This window comes from Idiotropiscis lumnitzeri, chromosome 3 (assembly GCF_059441095.1).
Source record: "Idiotropiscis lumnitzeri isolate Australia: NSW breed Sydney's pygmy pipehorse chromosome 3, RoL_Ilum_1.0, whole genome shotgun sequence".
NCBI lineage: Eukaryota > Metazoa > Chordata > Actinopteri > Syngnathiformes > Syngnathidae > Idiotropiscis > Idiotropiscis lumnitzeri.
The window spans coordinates 1,721,797-1,739,202 of record NC_142393.1 but is presented as its reverse complement, the minus strand read 5'-3'; the positions used below and the strand labels follow the sequence as shown (position 1 = coordinate 1,739,202).

General features: G+C 44.9%; 1 protein-coding gene across 7 annotated transcripts in view; it reads left to right on the top strand.

Moving 5' to 3' along the window:
- Nucleotides 1-6,744, top strand: part of huwe1 (HECT, UBA and WWE domain containing E3 ubiquitin protein ligase 1) — a 40,551-nt gene extending 33,807 nt beyond the window's left edge. For 4 of the 7 annotated variants that reach the window (XM_088289565.1, XM_088289567.1, XM_088289563.1 and 1 more), the window contains 16 exons: nucleotides 67-155; nucleotides 271-427; nucleotides 511-643; nucleotides 802-1,016; nucleotides 1,100-1,320; nucleotides 1,875-1,974; nucleotides 2,501-2,650; nucleotides 3,078-3,323; nucleotides 3,666-3,783; nucleotides 3,866-4,006; nucleotides 4,088-4,375; nucleotides 4,459-4,564; nucleotides 4,688-4,805; nucleotides 5,345-5,526; nucleotides 5,604-5,794; nucleotides 5,874-6,744. In XM_088289565.1, the coding sequence (XP_088145691.1) occupies nucleotides 67-155; nucleotides 271-427; nucleotides 511-643; nucleotides 802-1,016; nucleotides 1,100-1,320; nucleotides 1,875-1,974; nucleotides 2,501-2,650; nucleotides 3,078-3,323; nucleotides 3,666-3,783; nucleotides 3,866-4,006; nucleotides 4,088-4,375; nucleotides 4,459-4,564; nucleotides 4,688-4,805; nucleotides 5,345-5,526; nucleotides 5,604-5,794; nucleotides 5,874-5,976 (2,558 nt within the window). In that variant the 3' untranslated portion in view covers nucleotides 5,977-6,744. The remainder of the gene's footprint in view (nucleotides 1-66; nucleotides 156-270; nucleotides 428-510; nucleotides 644-801; nucleotides 1,017-1,099; nucleotides 1,321-1,874; nucleotides 1,975-2,500; nucleotides 2,651-3,077; nucleotides 3,324-3,665; nucleotides 3,784-3,865; nucleotides 4,007-4,087; nucleotides 4,376-4,458; nucleotides 4,565-4,687; nucleotides 4,806-5,344; nucleotides 5,527-5,603; nucleotides 5,795-5,873) is intronic. The other 3 variants (XM_088289569.1, XM_088289566.1, XM_088289568.1) reach the window with 2 other exon arrangements.
- The last annotated feature ends 10,662 nt before the right edge of the window (nucleotides 6,745-17,406 follow it).

The window sequence follows — 17,406 nt, the reverse complement described above, 5'->3', positions numbered from 1 at the left end:
TTTGAAATTGTTGTAATCTCTTCAGAATGGTGGTTTTGAATAATTCATTTCATTCTGCCAAAACAGCAAAAACAAAGAGCTCTACGAATAGCACGGAGAGTGACAAGATTGCTACCGCTGGACTTACAGAGAAACAGCTTCAACTTTCAGTGGAGGTATGACAAAATGCTGTGTGAAGGGTTTGGGAAAATGACGCTTTGAAACTTGCCTTGTGTAACAAATATGTGTGTTGTTGTTTTTTTGTTGTTTTTTTGCATACTTTCAAATAAGGTGCTGACTTCTCATTCGTGCTCAGAGGAAGGTCTGGAAGATGCAGCTAATATTTTACTTCAGTTATCCAGAGGAGATGGTTCCACCAGAGACACTGTGCTCAGACTGCTGCTCAGTGGAGCAAGACATCTTGGTTATACTCTTTGCAAACAGATTGGTCAGTGCTGTGCTCAAACATGTATATATTTTTGCAAATCCTCGTAAGCTTCCCGTAAGCATTTCAAATCGTCTCTCTCTCAGGTACACTACTGGCTGAACTTCGAGAGTATAACTTGGAGCAGCAGAGACGAGCACATGCGGATTCTCATTCGCCCGATGCACCTCCTGATGATTCCTCCATCTCTGCCAGACTGAAGGGCAAAATGACCAGCAGGTGAGACTGTGACAACTTTGATACTCAGGACAGCTGAAGGAAATGTTGTTGATTGATTAAAGTAAAAAGCATTCAGCGCGCCTCACGTGGTATCATTTCATTTAATCAAGATTCATTTGTTGTGTCTACAATATCCTTTACCTTAAATGCGTTTGTTGTTCGGGGCACAGGTTTGATGGAGCAGAAAGTGTCGTGATTGTGGCTGCGCAGAAGCGAACGCTCGGTGGACGAGAACTACAACTTCCCTGTATGAGCTCGCTAACCTCCAAGACATCGACACAGAAATTTTTCTTGCGAGTGTTGCAGGTCATTATCCAGCTACGCGAGGACACACGCCGTGCCAACAAGAAAGCCAAACAGACGGGCCGAATAGGTGAGTCACTTACGCAGCATAGAAAGTTGAGTTGTGCAGTCGAGGTATGGAGTGATGAACCCGCCCTCTCGCTCAATGGCTAGGCTCGTCCAGCCTGGGCTCAGCCAGCAGCATTCAGGCTGCCGTCCGTCAACTGGAGGCAGAGGCTGACGCCATCATCCAGATGGTGAGAGAGGGTCAGCGGGCACGCCGGCTCACGCAGGCGCCACCGCCCACTGCCGCCGTCACCGCCGGATCGTCAGTTGCTGCGTCTCATTCCCCCGCTGGTGCTGCTCCCCCTCCTGGCACAGCTGCTGCTGCCACGGTTAGCATGGGCCGCGTTGACAGCAGACACAACTGCACACTCACTCACTGGGGGCACATTTCAACATTTATTGTGATCTCATAGATTTGATCGAGTTGCTGTGAGCTGCTGACCTGCTTTTAGCCACGTTGGCTATTTATTTATTTGCATTTTGCAAAATCCAAACCATATCCATTCAGATGCGCAGGTGTCATCGTAGATTAGAAACTGTTTGATCTGTTTAGACATTAACGTGCTGTCATTTTATTTATAAGTTGCCCTCAGCAATCCGCCATATGTGCTGTCTGAGCATAATTATTTGTGAAAACTCTAAATGCGCCTGCTCCAACTCTTCAATCCCCGATCTTTGTCATCAGCAGTGGTGGTGGCTGGCTGAAGTTGCTTCATGCTTTACCCATACCTGCTCAAGCCTCAGTGCCTTTATCATTGAATTGGGAGTTGTCTTGATGCATGCCAATGTGTTTTAGTCAAGATAAATAGCTAAAATATAATACTAATCCTTTTGCTTGATTCCTATCCCGTCTTGTTGGACATCCCTGGTTGGGTGACTCCAGTCTGAAATGCAGTCCGTGTCAGAGGCCCAGGCAGCTCAGCGAGATGACTCACCCATGGATATTGACCAGCCGTCTTTGGAGCTGGACTCTTCAACTCTAGGTGACTTGTTCACACCTTTAAAATGTTTAAATTTTGTATTGATTCGTTTCCGGGCAAAGAATTGTCTTTCTTGGTTTATAAATTTACAATCAGACGTTATGATGCCATCAAAATTCACAAACCCTTATATTAATTTGCTTTTGTTTTCTTGCTTTATGTAAACAAAAGGCCATTTTGTCACCGACTGACATCACAGTTGCTCAGGCCTCAGGTAGTGACCAATCACGGCTCACCTGTTAACTGAAGCTGAGCCGTGAGCAACTGCGATACCGGTTTCGGTCGGCAACATGTGCCCATAAAAGCGGTTGGATGTTTGCTTAATTCATATTCCACAAATGCATTATTAATCACAAATGCTGTGTTTCGTCTAGTGCCGCTGCATTGAATATATTCTTGTTGAGACATTTTTTAGGGGTTGAATTCACCTTTTATAAGTCTGGTGTATTGTTGAAGTTGCTTCCGCCGAGCTAATAAATGACATGCAGCGAATGTAATGGTGCAATTCTTTGGGAATGTTTTTCCACAGATGAAGAAGGAAATGGCCAAGCTGAAAGTGAGGAGAAACTTCCTGACCTCCCTCTGCTCAGCGAACAGCTCCTGCTGGATGAGTTGTGGGACATGCTCGGGGAATGCTTGAAAGAGCTGGAAGAGTCGCATGACCAGCATGCTGTATTGGGTAGGTGGAATCTACGATGGACAGACTGTCTATGGGTCCCTTGACAACATTTTAAATAATAATAATTTTTTTCCCACACAGTGTAAGCTCATCATTAGTTGACTGTACTTTGGTGGCTGCAGTGGTTTTGGTTAACAATTGGCTTTAAAATGGGCTCGAGTTTATGACCTTAATGTTACCCCCAAACACCCCCCCCCCCCCAAAGTGGGAGGGAGTGGGCGGAGCCTAATGTGGGCTGTGCCTATTTGGGAATAGGTTCTTTTGCTCGAGTCTATTCTAGGGTTGCAATAAGCAGTATCCAAAATATTTCCTATTTTTGTGACGACAGTGGTCAAAGGGACCTGAAAAGCCTCTCATTGGCTAGCTTTTATCCGCAATGCTGTTTGTTCCCTTTTGCTTTCCATTGTGACACATTTATGTCCCTCAGTTCTCCAGCCTGCTGTGGAGGCGTTCTTCCTCGTGCACGCCACCGAGCGTGAGAGCAAACCACCTGTTCGGGACACACGGGAAAGCCAGCTTTCTCATATCAAGGATGAACCTCCGCCACTGTCCCCAGCGCCGCTCACACCAGCAACGCCGTCATCCCTTGACCCCTTTTTCTCCCGGGAACCGTCCTCCATGCACATCTCTTCAAACTTGCCACCAGACACCCAGAAGTTCCTCCGATTTGCCGGTAAGCTACAATGGACTCTTATGCACAAATCATTTCTGTGTTTAGGGTACGGCGACGTGCTCACTTCCAGTCAATGATAACATTGACGTGATATACTTGCTGTCTCCTGGAATGACATCGTTATTTTAAATGACTTGCTAGCTTTATTATTACTCCAGTTACCCAAGTGTCTGCACAGGGATCATTTGTCGATTGTGCCGCTGGTGCTTGATGTGCACGAATCCAAGATGATCCGTTGCACCACTTACACATAAGCCAAGTAAATTTGGCAAAAGGTCATTGTGAAGGAGACTGAAAAGGCTTTGCATATTGTATTTGACTTTTAATTCTCCTTCTTTGTAGAAACTCACCGCACAGTCCTCAACCAGATCCTGCGTCAGTCCACCACTCATTTGGCCGATGGACCCTTCGCAGTCTTGGTTGATTACATCCGTATCCTGGACTTTGATGTGAAGAGGAAGTAAGCGAGATGCCTTTGACCTCGTTTGAACCGCGCTCAGTGGCAGACTTTCTAATTCGCCGGCCTGTCATGAATCTCGCAGGTATTTCCGGCAGGAGCTGGAACGTCTTGATGAAGGCCTGAGGAAAGAGGACATGGCAGTGCACGTGAGAAGAGATCATGTATTTGAGGACTCGTACAGAGAACTGCATCGCAAGAGCCCGGAGGACATGAAGAACAGGCTGTACGCTTCCGTTTCTGAAACGACGACGAGAAACTGAATCGGCTCCATCCAGACGCTCTTGTGAATTGTGTGTGTTTGCAGGTACATCGTCTTTGAAGGAGAAGAGGGCCAGGATGCCGGCGGTCTACTGAGGGAATGGTACATGATCATCTCCCGAGAGATGTTCAACCCCATGTACGCCCTGTTCCGCACGTCGCCCGGAGATAGGGTCACCTACACCATCAACCCCTCGTCCCACTGCAACCCCAACCACCTGAGCTACTTCAAGTTTGTGGGCCGCGTGGTGGCCAAAGCCGTTTATGATAACCGGTTATTGGAGTGCTACTTCACGCGTAGCTTTTACAAGCACATCCTGGGCAAGAGTGTCAGGTAGCGGGAGAATATAACGACCCAATCCAAAGGATCATTGCATTGCTTGCTTGTGTTTTATATTGTTGTGCTTCTGTGAATAGGTACACCGACATGGAGAGTGAGGACTACCCCTTCTTCCAGGGTTTGGTGTACTTGTTGGAGAACGACGTGTCCACGTTAGGCTATGAACTCACATTCAGCACTGAGGTTGGTGTCAGCTCTCAAATTGTTACAATTACCTCAAGTGGAAAATAGGTTGTTACGCCGAAGATGGGCTTTCGGCCTTGGAATTGTTTGAAAATGCTCTTCTTGGTTGACTCGCGTGTTTAGGTCCAAGAGTTTGGCGTGTGTGAAGTGAGAGACCTCAAGCCAAACGGTGCAAACATTCTGGTGACAGAAGAAAACAAAAAAGAATACGTGCACCTCGTTTGCCAGATGAAGATGACGGGTAAGATTGTGGTTGATTTCTATTCTTCCATTAGTCTCTTAATTGGCAGAAATAAGTCAAATGAAACACGACATTCCGGTGGTATAAATTTCCAGGTTCACATTGAGCATTAGACTCAAATGAGGTTGTTTCAAAATAAAAAAGAAAAAGTGAAGGCCTTTATCGAAGGAGTTTCAACATCACTTTTTCCTCTGACCTCATCTTGTGTGTCTAATACGATTTGCAAGATACCACGCTCCAAAGGAAAAACGACCAATCAGAGACCGAAGGTGTGACTGATGGGGTGTCAAATCATAATTCGGACATTTACTGGCACGCAAACGCTCTCGCACTGACCTGTTACCCCAGAAAAGCACTTAATTGATCGTGGGACGGTTAACGACGACGGTGCACTGTTATTTTAGGCTGATTGTGTCATGGAAATTTGCTCTAATAAATGCTGCAATCACTTGAATGTTTTACTGACTAGTTGGATATTTTGGAGTGTGTTTTTCGATGCGATGGCACGAAAACAGGCTTTGAATGTGGATGTCTCGCAGGTGCGATCCGCAAGCAGCTGGCCGCCTTCCTGGAGGGCTTCTATGAGATCATCCCCAAGAGGCTGATCTCCATCTTCACCGAGCAGGAGCTGGAGTTGCTCATCTCTGGCCTGCCCACCATCGATATTGACGACCTCAAGGCCAACACCGAGTACCACAAGTACCAGGCCAGCTCCATCCAGGTACTTGAAAAGAGCGCAGGCTGTCCGTGTGGACGTCACCCGCATGTCAACTCACTCGTTTGCCTTTTTCGCCACAGATACAATGGTTCTGGAGGGCCTTGCGTTCCTTCGACCAAGCGGACCGAGCCAAGTTCTTACAGTTTGTCACTGGCACGTCCAAAGTTCCACTCCAGGGTTTCGCCGCTCTGGAGGGCATGAACGGCATCCAGAAGTTCCAAATCCACCGCGACGATCGCTCCACTGACCGCCTGCCCTCCGCTCACACTTGGTAAACAAAACAAAAGCTGTTGCATCCGCCGGCTCCGAAAACAAGTATGTAAAAATGATAATGTGTTGTGTGCTCGCAGCTTCAACCAGCTGGACCTCCCTGCCTACGAGAGTTATGAGAAGTTGAGACACATGCTGCTGCTGGCCATCCAGGAGTGCTCCGAGGGCTTTGGGCTGGCTTAATCAATGAGACTCTTTAAGACACACGCACGCACACACCTCAATTAGATGTGACGACTCGACATAGTTAAATTTTTCAACACACACGGGCACACATGCTGCATAGATAATACTGGATGAGCTGTTAAATGACCCAGAATTTCTGGTTTGTAGTCCACACAGAACCGATCAAACCAACCAATCTGATGAACATTAAATACCACACGCCGAGTCTCACGTGGTCTCAACAGCCAAACACACCCAACTTGTGTGAGTGTGCGTGCGCGCGCTAGTGGGCCCCCTTCCCACATTTAAATGGAAAGGGCAAATGCAAAGGCTAAAACATGGACTAATATAAGAGACATTTTCTTCATCTAGTTTGATTTTTCTCTGTACAAAAGGTTTGGGAGTTTATTGTTTCAACTTTTTTTTTGTTTCTCTGGCTGTGTAAAAAGAAAAAAAGAATGTGTGAACAGGATGGTTATAAAACCTTTGGGGAAACACGTTGGTGGTTTCTTGTTGCAAATTTTTGACCTCACAAGCCTTGATATTTTTTTTGCTTTTTTTGTGGGGCTGTATGAACAACTTGAGACATTCACAAAAATGCACTTTTCAAAAAAACATTTTGTGGCATTTTTAAGGAAGGATGGTACACTTGAAGCGAAAACCTGAAGGAGATTAAAAAAAAAATTAACCATAAATTCTAGAGTATTTTTGACTATTCAATTGCTGACTCAGCCTTGAGCCTTTGAAACGGATTGGAATAACGACATGAATAAATGCATAAAATTGCGTCTATTGTCTTTTTAAGTGTTTTAACCTTACAATTGATAAATTCCCCCAAAACCTGAAAGATGCTCACGTCATCACAAGATGATTCTGTTACAGTAAACAATACACAAGTTGCAGTCTATGGTTATTTCTTCTACACAGTTCAAAAGTGGAGGAAGAACTCATCCGTTAGTCTTCAGATTAACCGTCATCAAACCTCATTGACACCTCCCACAAGAAACGAGCAGTATCGAGTGGCATGAAGATGAACTCTCGTTACAATAAGCAGTGATTTGCCAAATAGTGAGCAGTCAATTTAAAAAAAAAAAAAAAAAAGCTTCAAAAGGTGTTAACGTAGTCAGAGTTGAGATTTACGGGCAAACTAAACCAAACAGGATTCATTTTGTTAGTATAATTCAATTCAACTTTGCTGATGCTGGTGCGTTTTATGCGTTGCTCGAACCCTTTTGGCACAAGAAGTACTGCAACAAATACAGACGGACAATACAGCTCCTTAATCACGGAAGCGTTTCCCGTTTGAGGACGACTACACGATGCTAGTGTGGCGCTAGTGTGCTGAGATGTGTTGCTAAATAGCTCATTGAACAGTGAAATGTGTCCTATACTGCCCCCTGGTGGCAAAGGCGCGGATACTAGAAAGCTCCACCGCAATGGCCGATGAATTGATACTGTTTGGCAAAAAATGCTTAAAATCTTTTTCATTTTATTTTATAAACTGACCAGACTGTGTGCTTTTATGGAGTGCAATTTTTTTGTTTTCCTTATTACAATTTTCATTGGGGGGCGAGGTTGGCATTTCCATTGGCGTAAAGATGCGTTTGAAGCAGCCTATTTGATAGCGCTGTTGGAGCAATGCTGATTAAAAACATCCATATGCAAGAGAAACATGGGTCGCTTTTCTCACTTTGGAGACCTAATCAGGCTGGTGAAATGCATATTCATGATGGGAAAAAAAAAAACTCAATACGTTAAGGGGCCTTTAAGTTTCAAGCATGGTTGCGTAACAAATCTCGTATATCAAGGCACCACTGCACCTCAAATATTGCCTCATAACTCGAGTCAAAAACAATCCGCCACGTTACGGCTTTGATATCGAACTACTCGCAAGTCAAGGCACTCATAACTCAAGGCCCCGTTGTAGCGCGTTCAGTGCATCTGGAACTGGTCTCAGCGCCACTTATTGTTTATCCTGTATTTTGTTATCCATTTTTGTTTCTCACAATGTCAGGAACCAAACCCCATAATTTCAGGAAAAACTTGCCTGTCCCTGCTGAAGAAAAGCAACCCCAAGCCGTGATGCCGCCACAAACCATTTTTGACAGTGGCAATGTTGTTTTCTGGAAGATGTGCAATCTTACTTTTACGCCATAAATTACGTTTTGCATTTCACCCAAAATGTCCAGAGCACATTCTTCCACTAGTTTGTTGTGTCCTCAAGGAGGCTTGTGATAAACTTCAAACATAACTTTTTACATGTGGTCTCTGAGAAATGGCTTTTCTTTTTGCCACTCTTCCGTCAAGGGCAGATTTGTGCCGTGTGCAACAAATAATTTCCCCGCTTCACTTCAGCTGCACTTCATCCAGAACGATCATGGGCCTCTTGGCTTTTCCACGAGGAGCACAACATACGTGACCAGTGAGTTCTTGGTCACCAGCTGCGTTTCTCAATTCCGGCGTGTGGTGTTTTCCAACTTGTTGAAACCTTCATAGTAGCAGAAATATTTGTCTTCCTCAAAACGATCACGGCTTGGAAGTCTACAGACAATTCCTTTGACTGCAGGTGTGTGCATTTCGAAATCTTGTCCAATTAAGGCAATTGATCACTGCTGAAGTTTGTTTCTTCCTCGACGCCCAGCTGAAGGTCAATGAGTAGTTTGCTCCTTTTCCTCACTTTTAAGACAATTAGTTACCAAATTTCCACTACCTTTTTTTTTTCCGAGCAGCTGAGAAGCATATATGAACGCGGGCGGGTTCATGAATTATAAGTGATTTGTGCGCGAGCCAAAAGGCTCACCGCTAGTGATGGGTAGATGAGGCATCCTGTATCGTTTCGACACAGTGACACAATGTATTGACACTGTGTTGCTGAATACTGACACCTGGTGGACTTGCAGGAAACATTTGACAGGGTCATCTGACACTGATCTGTCAAACTAATTTTATCCAATTCCATTGATTAGCGACGTGATGTGTTTTTATATATCCTATTTCGTATTACTTTCCATCGCACTAATTATTCTCTTATCTAATTTATATATTTAACTGAATGCACCTTCCCCGGGCACGGGCGGTGCCAAGCGGCCCCTAATTTTACCCTAATGGAAGCTCCGGAGGAGGAGGGCGGGCGTGCGTCACACTTGGCCCGAATAGGAGCACCTTCCCCGGGCACGGGCGGTGCCAAGCGGCCCCTAAGTCTACCCTAATGGAAGCTACGGAGGAGGAGGGCGTGCTCGCGTGACAGTGAAGCCGAATAGGAGCACCTTCCCGATGGCTTAGTGAGGTCCTCGAATGGGCCCCGCCGGAGGCCGGCAGCGGTGCCGGCGGCTGCGTCGAGAAGACGATCAAACTTGACTATCTAGACAGTACTGCCATTATTATTTATGATGATTATTACAAAGATTGCTGTATGGAAGAATTTTTTAAATCTTTAGTGGCTGCAACAGCTGTGTGCATATTTATTTGTTCACATATACATATATATATATATATACTGGTCAAGGCAGACAGCCGCTCACATCTAGTCTGGAGTCTGCTCTGATTAATTTATTCATTTGTGTTTCATGCTATTGTATGAAATAAATCCAACAGGACATGGTATGTGTATGCAAAAATAGTTGCAGTTTCGACAAAAGATGGGTCACTGCGTGTTTAAGAATGCTTTTTACTCAGCAAACATTTTCTCCCCTGAATATATGCACCTCTGCTTTGCGTTTTCCTTTTTATTTAATTTTAACTTGAACTTTTTTCCATATGCAACAGAAATATATGTATTTAAAATGTCATCACATCAAAAACAAATTGGCAAAAAAAGTAGGATCTATATTCCGATTAGGCGCCACAAATGGTTCAAATGGAGCCATATCTCCTATCAGTGGGAAGACCGTCCGTGAGTTTTTACTTGACTTCTTCATTACTTACGTTTAAATGTCCCTTTAAACTGAAGAATTGTTATTTAAAAAACAATAATGTACCGCCATTCTCGATGACATCAGAGGCGGAAGTCGGCTACGTCACATGCATAGTCCCAATTGTGCAATATTGGTACGCTTGGAAAAAAAAATAAAAATAAAATAAATATTGGTACGCTTGGAAAAAAAAAATAAAAATAAATATTGGTACGCTTGGAACCTGTGCTCTCTGACACCGCGTGTCCACTTCAACGAGGTACGTATGATGTCGAGAGTGTATTGCGATTGGGCCATTCTTTGTCGCGGTCTTCTCTCTGACAAATTGCCATATTCAGCGGCCACAATATGGTGAGCAGTTGCTGCGATAGCGGGTGCAGCACAAGGTTATTTTACTAAACGAAAACGAACTAAAAAACACATATTTGAAAATGAAAAAAATAAAACACAATTAAAACTAGATGAAACCAGTGATGGCAAAATGAAGCCCCAAATAGTAGTCAAGACATGCAAGGAAATACCACACGTAGGATCTTCAAGATGATTCATTTTTCTTGACTACGCCATCATGTGGACAGAAAAATGTTTATGCAATAAAATGTGTAGTTGTAAATCATGCTCTGAACACCCAAAAAAATATATTTGAAGAGTGTTTTGACATGAATTGTTCTGTGTTACCTTTTCTATGTTTGTGCTTATGCAACTTGTGGAAATGTGAAATAAGGAGGTAAAATTAAGTGCTTATTCTTCTTTATTTAAAAACAATTTTTTCCCAAGTGTTATTTCCAACTGCACACAAACCTAAAATCTAAAATAAAGTCTTGATTTGATTTTTTTTAATAAAATGACCAATGTAGGGAATTTAATTTCAGATACACTTGCAAGGCCATTTTCAAGGCAGACCTTTCAAGAGAAGCGAGGTCATCCAACACTCACTCAGTCGTGCGTAAGTGTGTTTCTGTATATTATTAGCCGTTGTGTTTATGGTGAAATTTTGGTATTGCGAGGGGTGTTTATTCAAGTCAGACTAAGTAGGACTTCACAGAAGGCCTGCGTGTGAAATGCATGGCCCATCACTGTAGGGAATATGTCCTCCGTTTTCGCCATTGGCCATTATATATACATATATATATTTATTTATTCTGTAATGCATCTTTATCAGCCGAGTAGACATAATAAACATTTATCTTTCTTAATAGTGTATTATTTGAAACATTGTTTTTAAAATTTGAATCATTGTAACACAAAACTCATCCAAATACAGAAGTGTATCATCTTGGGTGCTTGAGTGTATTTCTGGATCGACAGAAAATAACATTCAGTGTCATTCAAAATCATTCAATGTCATTCAGTATTATTCAGTTGTTCAATGTTATTTACTTCCATTTAAAATAATTTCAAGTCATTCAGTTTTCATTCAGATGCGCTTCCTTATGAACACAGTTTGGCGCGCGACCGCTGTGTCGACACGATTCTGGTAGTGGTCACGTGACTTTCTCAAAGCAGTACGCGCACCGATACGGGGTTTGCCCTCGAAGCTCGGCGCGCGCATCGACGCCTCGGTGTCGCTGGACCCATCACTACTCACCGCCTTCTGTATTTGACTGCGGTTGTCTTCCTCAAGCATAAATCACAATATCACTGCTCTCCTGCAACGGAAAAGGTTTTATTAGCATACAGCCCCCCAAAAAAGTGAGGCCAAAGGGACCAAATCTATTCATTAGTCTCATTAGTCTGAGTGATCCTCTACGCTGGAGAAAGCGCACTTGAATTGAACCTCGCTTTGCAGAATTCATCATCCACTTCGTTTGAGTGTTTCTTGTCTTTCCTCCCTCAGGTGACGCCTGCTCAATCCGAATAATCGAAACCACTTTGATCCGCTCCAATGTTGTTAACTGAGAGTGAAAGATGCTTTGTTTGTCTTCTTGGCTGTTAATCCACTCTGTTTTATTCATGATAGACGGTCTAAATATAACGCACGGTATCCCCGGCAGAGAAGTGCAAGTGGTCCCCACGCTGTCATCGTGCGTCATCTCCTCCAGCTTGTTGGGGCCTGAGTGGAAGCCGAGGAAATGGAGGTAGGGTCTCGTCATTGGCAACACCGAGAGACGTGTGCGTGCGTGAATGCATACGAGGAGAATCAGGCCGGAACGCCATTGGCTCCGGTGGGGAAAAACAGGGGGTTCTTTTGGCCCCTCATCTGTTTGAGTCAAAGCAGAAAAGACAATGTGCCTCCTGGAAAGGTCAAATTGTTTATTATGTGCGCTTGCTGGCCTCTTTACGACGACATTGGATCTGCAAAAACTAGCTTTAAACTGGCTCTAAAAAACAAGTCCGAAAGATGGAGTTGCTGGTAGACTGGGCAGCTTTGAGACCAGACTTTGAGCAGTCATGTTAAACAGCTTTTTACTTTGTGAAAAACATTTCCATTCTGGTCGCTTGCGTTCTCTTCGCCAGTCTTTCTCAACCTTTGTTGAGCCAAGGCAGGGAAAAAACATTTTTGCTTTTTTTTTTTTTTTTTTCTAATGTCAACTGAAATTGACGTCACGTGGCCAATCGGTTCAGCTTGCGAATGTCACAGCTCACCCTTTTTTCTGACTTTGGTCTTGTGACGTTGGCAATGCGATTTTAGTCGACAGCAGAGGGCGGAAGAAAGCCAAATTGGCCGCGCCCCGAGAAGGTCGAAATCGGTGGGATTTCATCTCAAATCATATTCCACAAATACAAAATTTATTTCAATTGTCAGTGTCAAAGGAATAAAAGTAAAAAGTCACCAGAAAATGAATTGTCAAGTAAAGTAGCAATACTAAAAATAAAACCCACTATGGTACAATAACCAACTATTTGTACGGTGCTCATTTGCCCTTTTTTGCTTTATTTGTTTTTCTGCTTTATTGGAGTGTGATCTCCCCTGCTCCACTCTTATTTTCTCATAGCGGCGGTGCACGAGTCCAACTATTTGCAGGACCGTTAACACGCTTAATGCGATTTCGGCAGCAGAGCGAAGCCAGCCGAACGCTCGCTGGGAAACTCAGTCAGTCATTTCCCTTCAATTAGTGAGCGATTAATGGCCGGTCAGAGACGCTCGCTCAGGTGACCTTGTGGCCTCCCAACGACGTGAAGCCGATCGATGCGCCTGTCCATCCGACAGGCGCTGGGCGTTCATGTCCTCCTCGCATGCCTTCGTTTTGCTGCTCGCTGTCAACTTGACGTTTGCGTTTGGCTTTCCTTAAGATGTCTGCTCAACAAAGGCAGCACAAGAAGTCTTCATCAAAACACTCGTCTCAAATCATCATGAATCCATTCAAGCAGCCCGAGAAAAACAACTCAGATGTTTTTTTTGTTATTAAGGGGAAATAGAATCATCAAAATATGATTAAATGATCCAGTTTGTGCATCACAAGTCATTGATTGTGCGGCTCCTTCTGGTGTTTGCACATCGGCCACAGGGGGGCAGTAGAATTCAGCCATATTGATATACATGTTGTTTGCCACACTTCAGTAAACTGCAGTAATGTTTTTTTTGGGGGGGCTAGACGGGAGAAATAAGGAATACGTATACGGTATGCCGCCTGTCCGTTATCGTCTGTCTATATGTGTTGCTCTGCTCAGATATCCCTTTTTTAAAGGGTTAAAACGACTTGACGGATGCCTATGCTATTCTTTAGCCTGGCTATAGTGTTTTGCGTTGTTTGTTAGCATGAAGCTAAACAGACTCCCTTAAGGTAAAACTATGTGGCTGTTTTAAATACGCAGCGTGTCATCTCCTTATGTTTAATGTTTAGTTTGACAGTAAACTTGAGGTCTGAGTGGCAATAAGCATTTTTTTGTGTGTGTACACTATCTGCCAGGCAGATGCTTGTTATGAAGTCACTTACGAGCACGGTGGCAGTGAGCCTATCTCCAAATTGTGCTCTCAAGTCCAAGCAAAAATCAGCCGAATTACGACTCGTATCTCGGAATGCTTGTAAATCAGGTCACTCGTATCTCAAGGCACCTGTGGATCAACTTGCCTGCCGGACTGATTTGTTTGATTTTTTTTTTTTTCTACATTTGGTTCATTTTTCATTTTGAGGAAAAGTTGAATGTCGCTCGACTAATTAAAAGTCATCAGGCTGGACGTCGGCCAGCGCACGTCTTGATACGTGTCGTTGGCGTGTTTTGTACGGCGACAGAGAATGATCGCGATCGCAATCTCGAGTCTCAGCTCAACTGTATGCCGCACGTGCGCATCCACCGTTTGCACAAACATCCTCTTGTCAATTTCCGCTCTCACGCTGCACACTGCAGCCATTTACGATATTGCCTCCGCCCCCTTCGGCTTTTAAACTGATGGAATTGTCTCCGTTTGCCTTTTGCTGACTCCGTCAGATTCTCCTTCGCCTCCCGACTTGAAGTTGTTCATTGGCTGCCTTCTCCTCCCTCTCATCTAGTCCGTGCAGGACGATTGAAAGAAGGAAAGCAGCCGAGAGTTTTGGCAAGGCCAGTGGAACGGCCGCCTGAAAGGTTTTCAGCGAAGATGACAAAATGTCTCTTCGCCAAAAATTTATTTTCAACGTGGGGCTCGGTGCAAATATTTCCCTTCGATTGTTCTGCACCAAATTCTAATTTTGCAGCTGCCCTTTTACTTATCAGTGCTGTTTCTTTTTTTCGGAGCATGACCCAATCACATGAAATGAGTCACTGAGAAATCTTGATTACATCCTCCTCTTCCTGTTGACAAACTAAACTTCTCATGTTGAATTGGATAAACGTGTCCCATCGCTTTGTGGCACATTTCTTATTGAATGCAGTTTTTCTGACTCCGTGGTCTTTCTATTCGTTCGCTTTCTCTTTTGCGCATGTTGCTTTAGTTGCAAGGTTATCGGTACTCAGTGGACGCATTCAGTCATGAGCCGTGCCGTGCTTAGCGCATGATTGACCAGCTGTCATAAAAAGCAAAAAATAAATAAAAAATGTTTTCCAGCATGCGGAACTGCGTTCAGGTGGACTCAGTCTGAGTTAGCGCTTGGTGTTTTATTCTTTCGAGCATAAATCGGTTCACTTCAACCAATATTTTTGTAACACGCAAAAAAAAAGAGAAATATTATATATAGCACTGTAATAAACTCAAAGCGTTCTGAAATCGAATGTAAATGCGTAAACGGCAGTTTTAGCCTCCATCATCTCCTTTTCACTCTTTTTCTTAGGACAGAAAAAGTGAGCACAAAACACTGCCAAAAAATTTATTTGGTCTTTTCCAGTGCTGTTAATTTGGGGCAACTGGCATAACCGGCCGGCACAAAGGATGGCCGGTGAGCTCGATGGCCTCACGGTGCGAAGGTCGTGGGTTCGATTCCGACTGCGACCTTCCTGTGTGGAGTTTGCATGTTCTCCCTTTGCCTGCGTGGCTTTTCTCCGGGTACTCCGGTTTCCTCCCACATTCCAAAAACATGCACGGCAAGTTGATTGGGCATTCCCTATTGTGATTGGTTGTTTGTCTTTGTGTGGCCTGGCGACCAGTTCAGGGTGTACCCCCCCTGCCCCACCCCAATTCACTGTGACTTTCATGGTTTTGAGGCCGATTTCTTGAACTGAGCGATGGTTGCCTGTTGTGCTTCTCACCTTTTGCACACCACGGCCATCAATCATTATTCCCATGAAAACGTCTCGGGCCCTCTGCAGCTTTTGTCTGCTTTGCCTGGCACAAGTGTGGCCACGGCTGGCGGCAGATGGGCAAGCTGCTTGGTGGCACGCACGCACGCACGATGGAATGAGTCGGCTATATATTGCCGCACGGTCTTTGTTCTTATTGCGAGTGGGCTGTCACTTGTTGGTGTAGCGCGCTTCAACCTTGGAGATTCTCAAAATCACTTTTCCGTCTTGGAGAGAGTGACTTGAAGATGCCAACAGCACCAGATCGTCTGCAAAGAGCAAAAGACGAGATACAGGGGGCACCAAACCGGACCCTCGCAACATCTCACTTGTGCCTCTTACCATACGAGGACATCCGAGACCGTGTAGGTACTCCCGGGTCAAATTCCTTCTCTGAGTCCACAAAACTCACGTAGACTGGCTGGGCCGGGACCGGGTGAGCTTCCATGCTCCTTCGAGGACCCCGTTGAGGGTGCCGAGCTGGTCGGCTGCTCCGCAACCGGGACAAAAAACACTTTTCTCCTCCTGACACCTTCTCTCCAGCGTCCCTGACTGGACCTCATCCGAGAGGCTGATGAATACGACTCCCCTGTTGTTGGAACGAACACTCTGGTCCCCGTTCTTAAAAAGAGGAACCACCATCCCGGTCCACCATCCTCCAGAATTCCTCATGGAAAGTCGTGTTGGTGGAATGGAGGTCTTCAAAATATTCTCTCCACCGACTCACTCACGATGTCTTGAGTTGAGGTCAGCACGCGGCCGTGCACGCTAAATGCAATGTCGGCGGTGCTTCGCTTCCCCTCCGGAGGTGTAACATGATGGCCCCAAATTTCTTCGACGTCATCTGGAAATCATTCTCTCTGGTCTTGTCGAACTTTTTCATTTAAGGCATTTTTACTTAAAACTAAGGATTCCATCCTGGAAACATTAAAATTGCTCTTACTTTGTCAACATTCAACACGTCACTGTATTCGGAATCTTTTTAATTTGGTCACATAGATTCACAGGCATATATTCTTTCTCCTCTGCGAAGAAGGACTCACTGCCCCCATGTGGCCAAAACGTGCACAGCAAAGGAACAAATGCCAACCATCGCCAAGGTTTTTGGGCTGAAATTGCATTTTGGTCCGTTCGGTTGTCAAAGTCAATTTTTGGGTTTTGAGTTACAAGCGTGGTCACAGATTGAACGACGAGTTGTGTGTTGGGGAGGCGGGGGCGTGTTGCTGCGCGATCGAAAGCTAAAGAAAATTGCCATTCAGGTGTGCAAAATGTTGCCCATTCATTTGCGATCACTCCAAAAAAATTCAACAAATCTTGATCTTCCCCTTTATGTGGTTGCCACGGCGACATTCAAGCGCGGCCATATCAGCCCAAGAGGAGGCCCAGAAATGAGCTCATCTCCTCTCTGGCTCAGATTGGAGGCGATGCATTTGTTGCTCTCACGTTTTCATTGGGTGCCACTGGCCCGGCCGGGACTCCAAGAAACCAAAAGATGCGTCCATGCCTCATTGGAGGCCTGAAGAAAAGCTTGAGAAGTAGAGTGAGGGGGTTGTGAACTTTTTTTTTTTTTTTTTGAAGGCCTGATGATATATTAGCACACCCACTGTATGAGAGGAGAGAGTGTGCTAATTTTTCATCATGTGCTACTTTGATGAATGCGAGCGCAGGAAGAATCGCAGCTGGATGCTAATCCTGGCTGTATACGAGGATGAGGAATGGACGAGATGCGTGTGCGTGCGTGTTGGACTGGAGAGGAATGAGCAAGGATTCACACACGGAGAGGGTGGGGTGAAGCGAGGCGGCGGCTCAGACGAAGGGGTGATGTCACCTCGGAGAGGCAGCCAATGAGGGGGAGGGAGCGAGCACGGCCGGAGGAGGGTGTGTTTTCCGATCACTGCAGCAT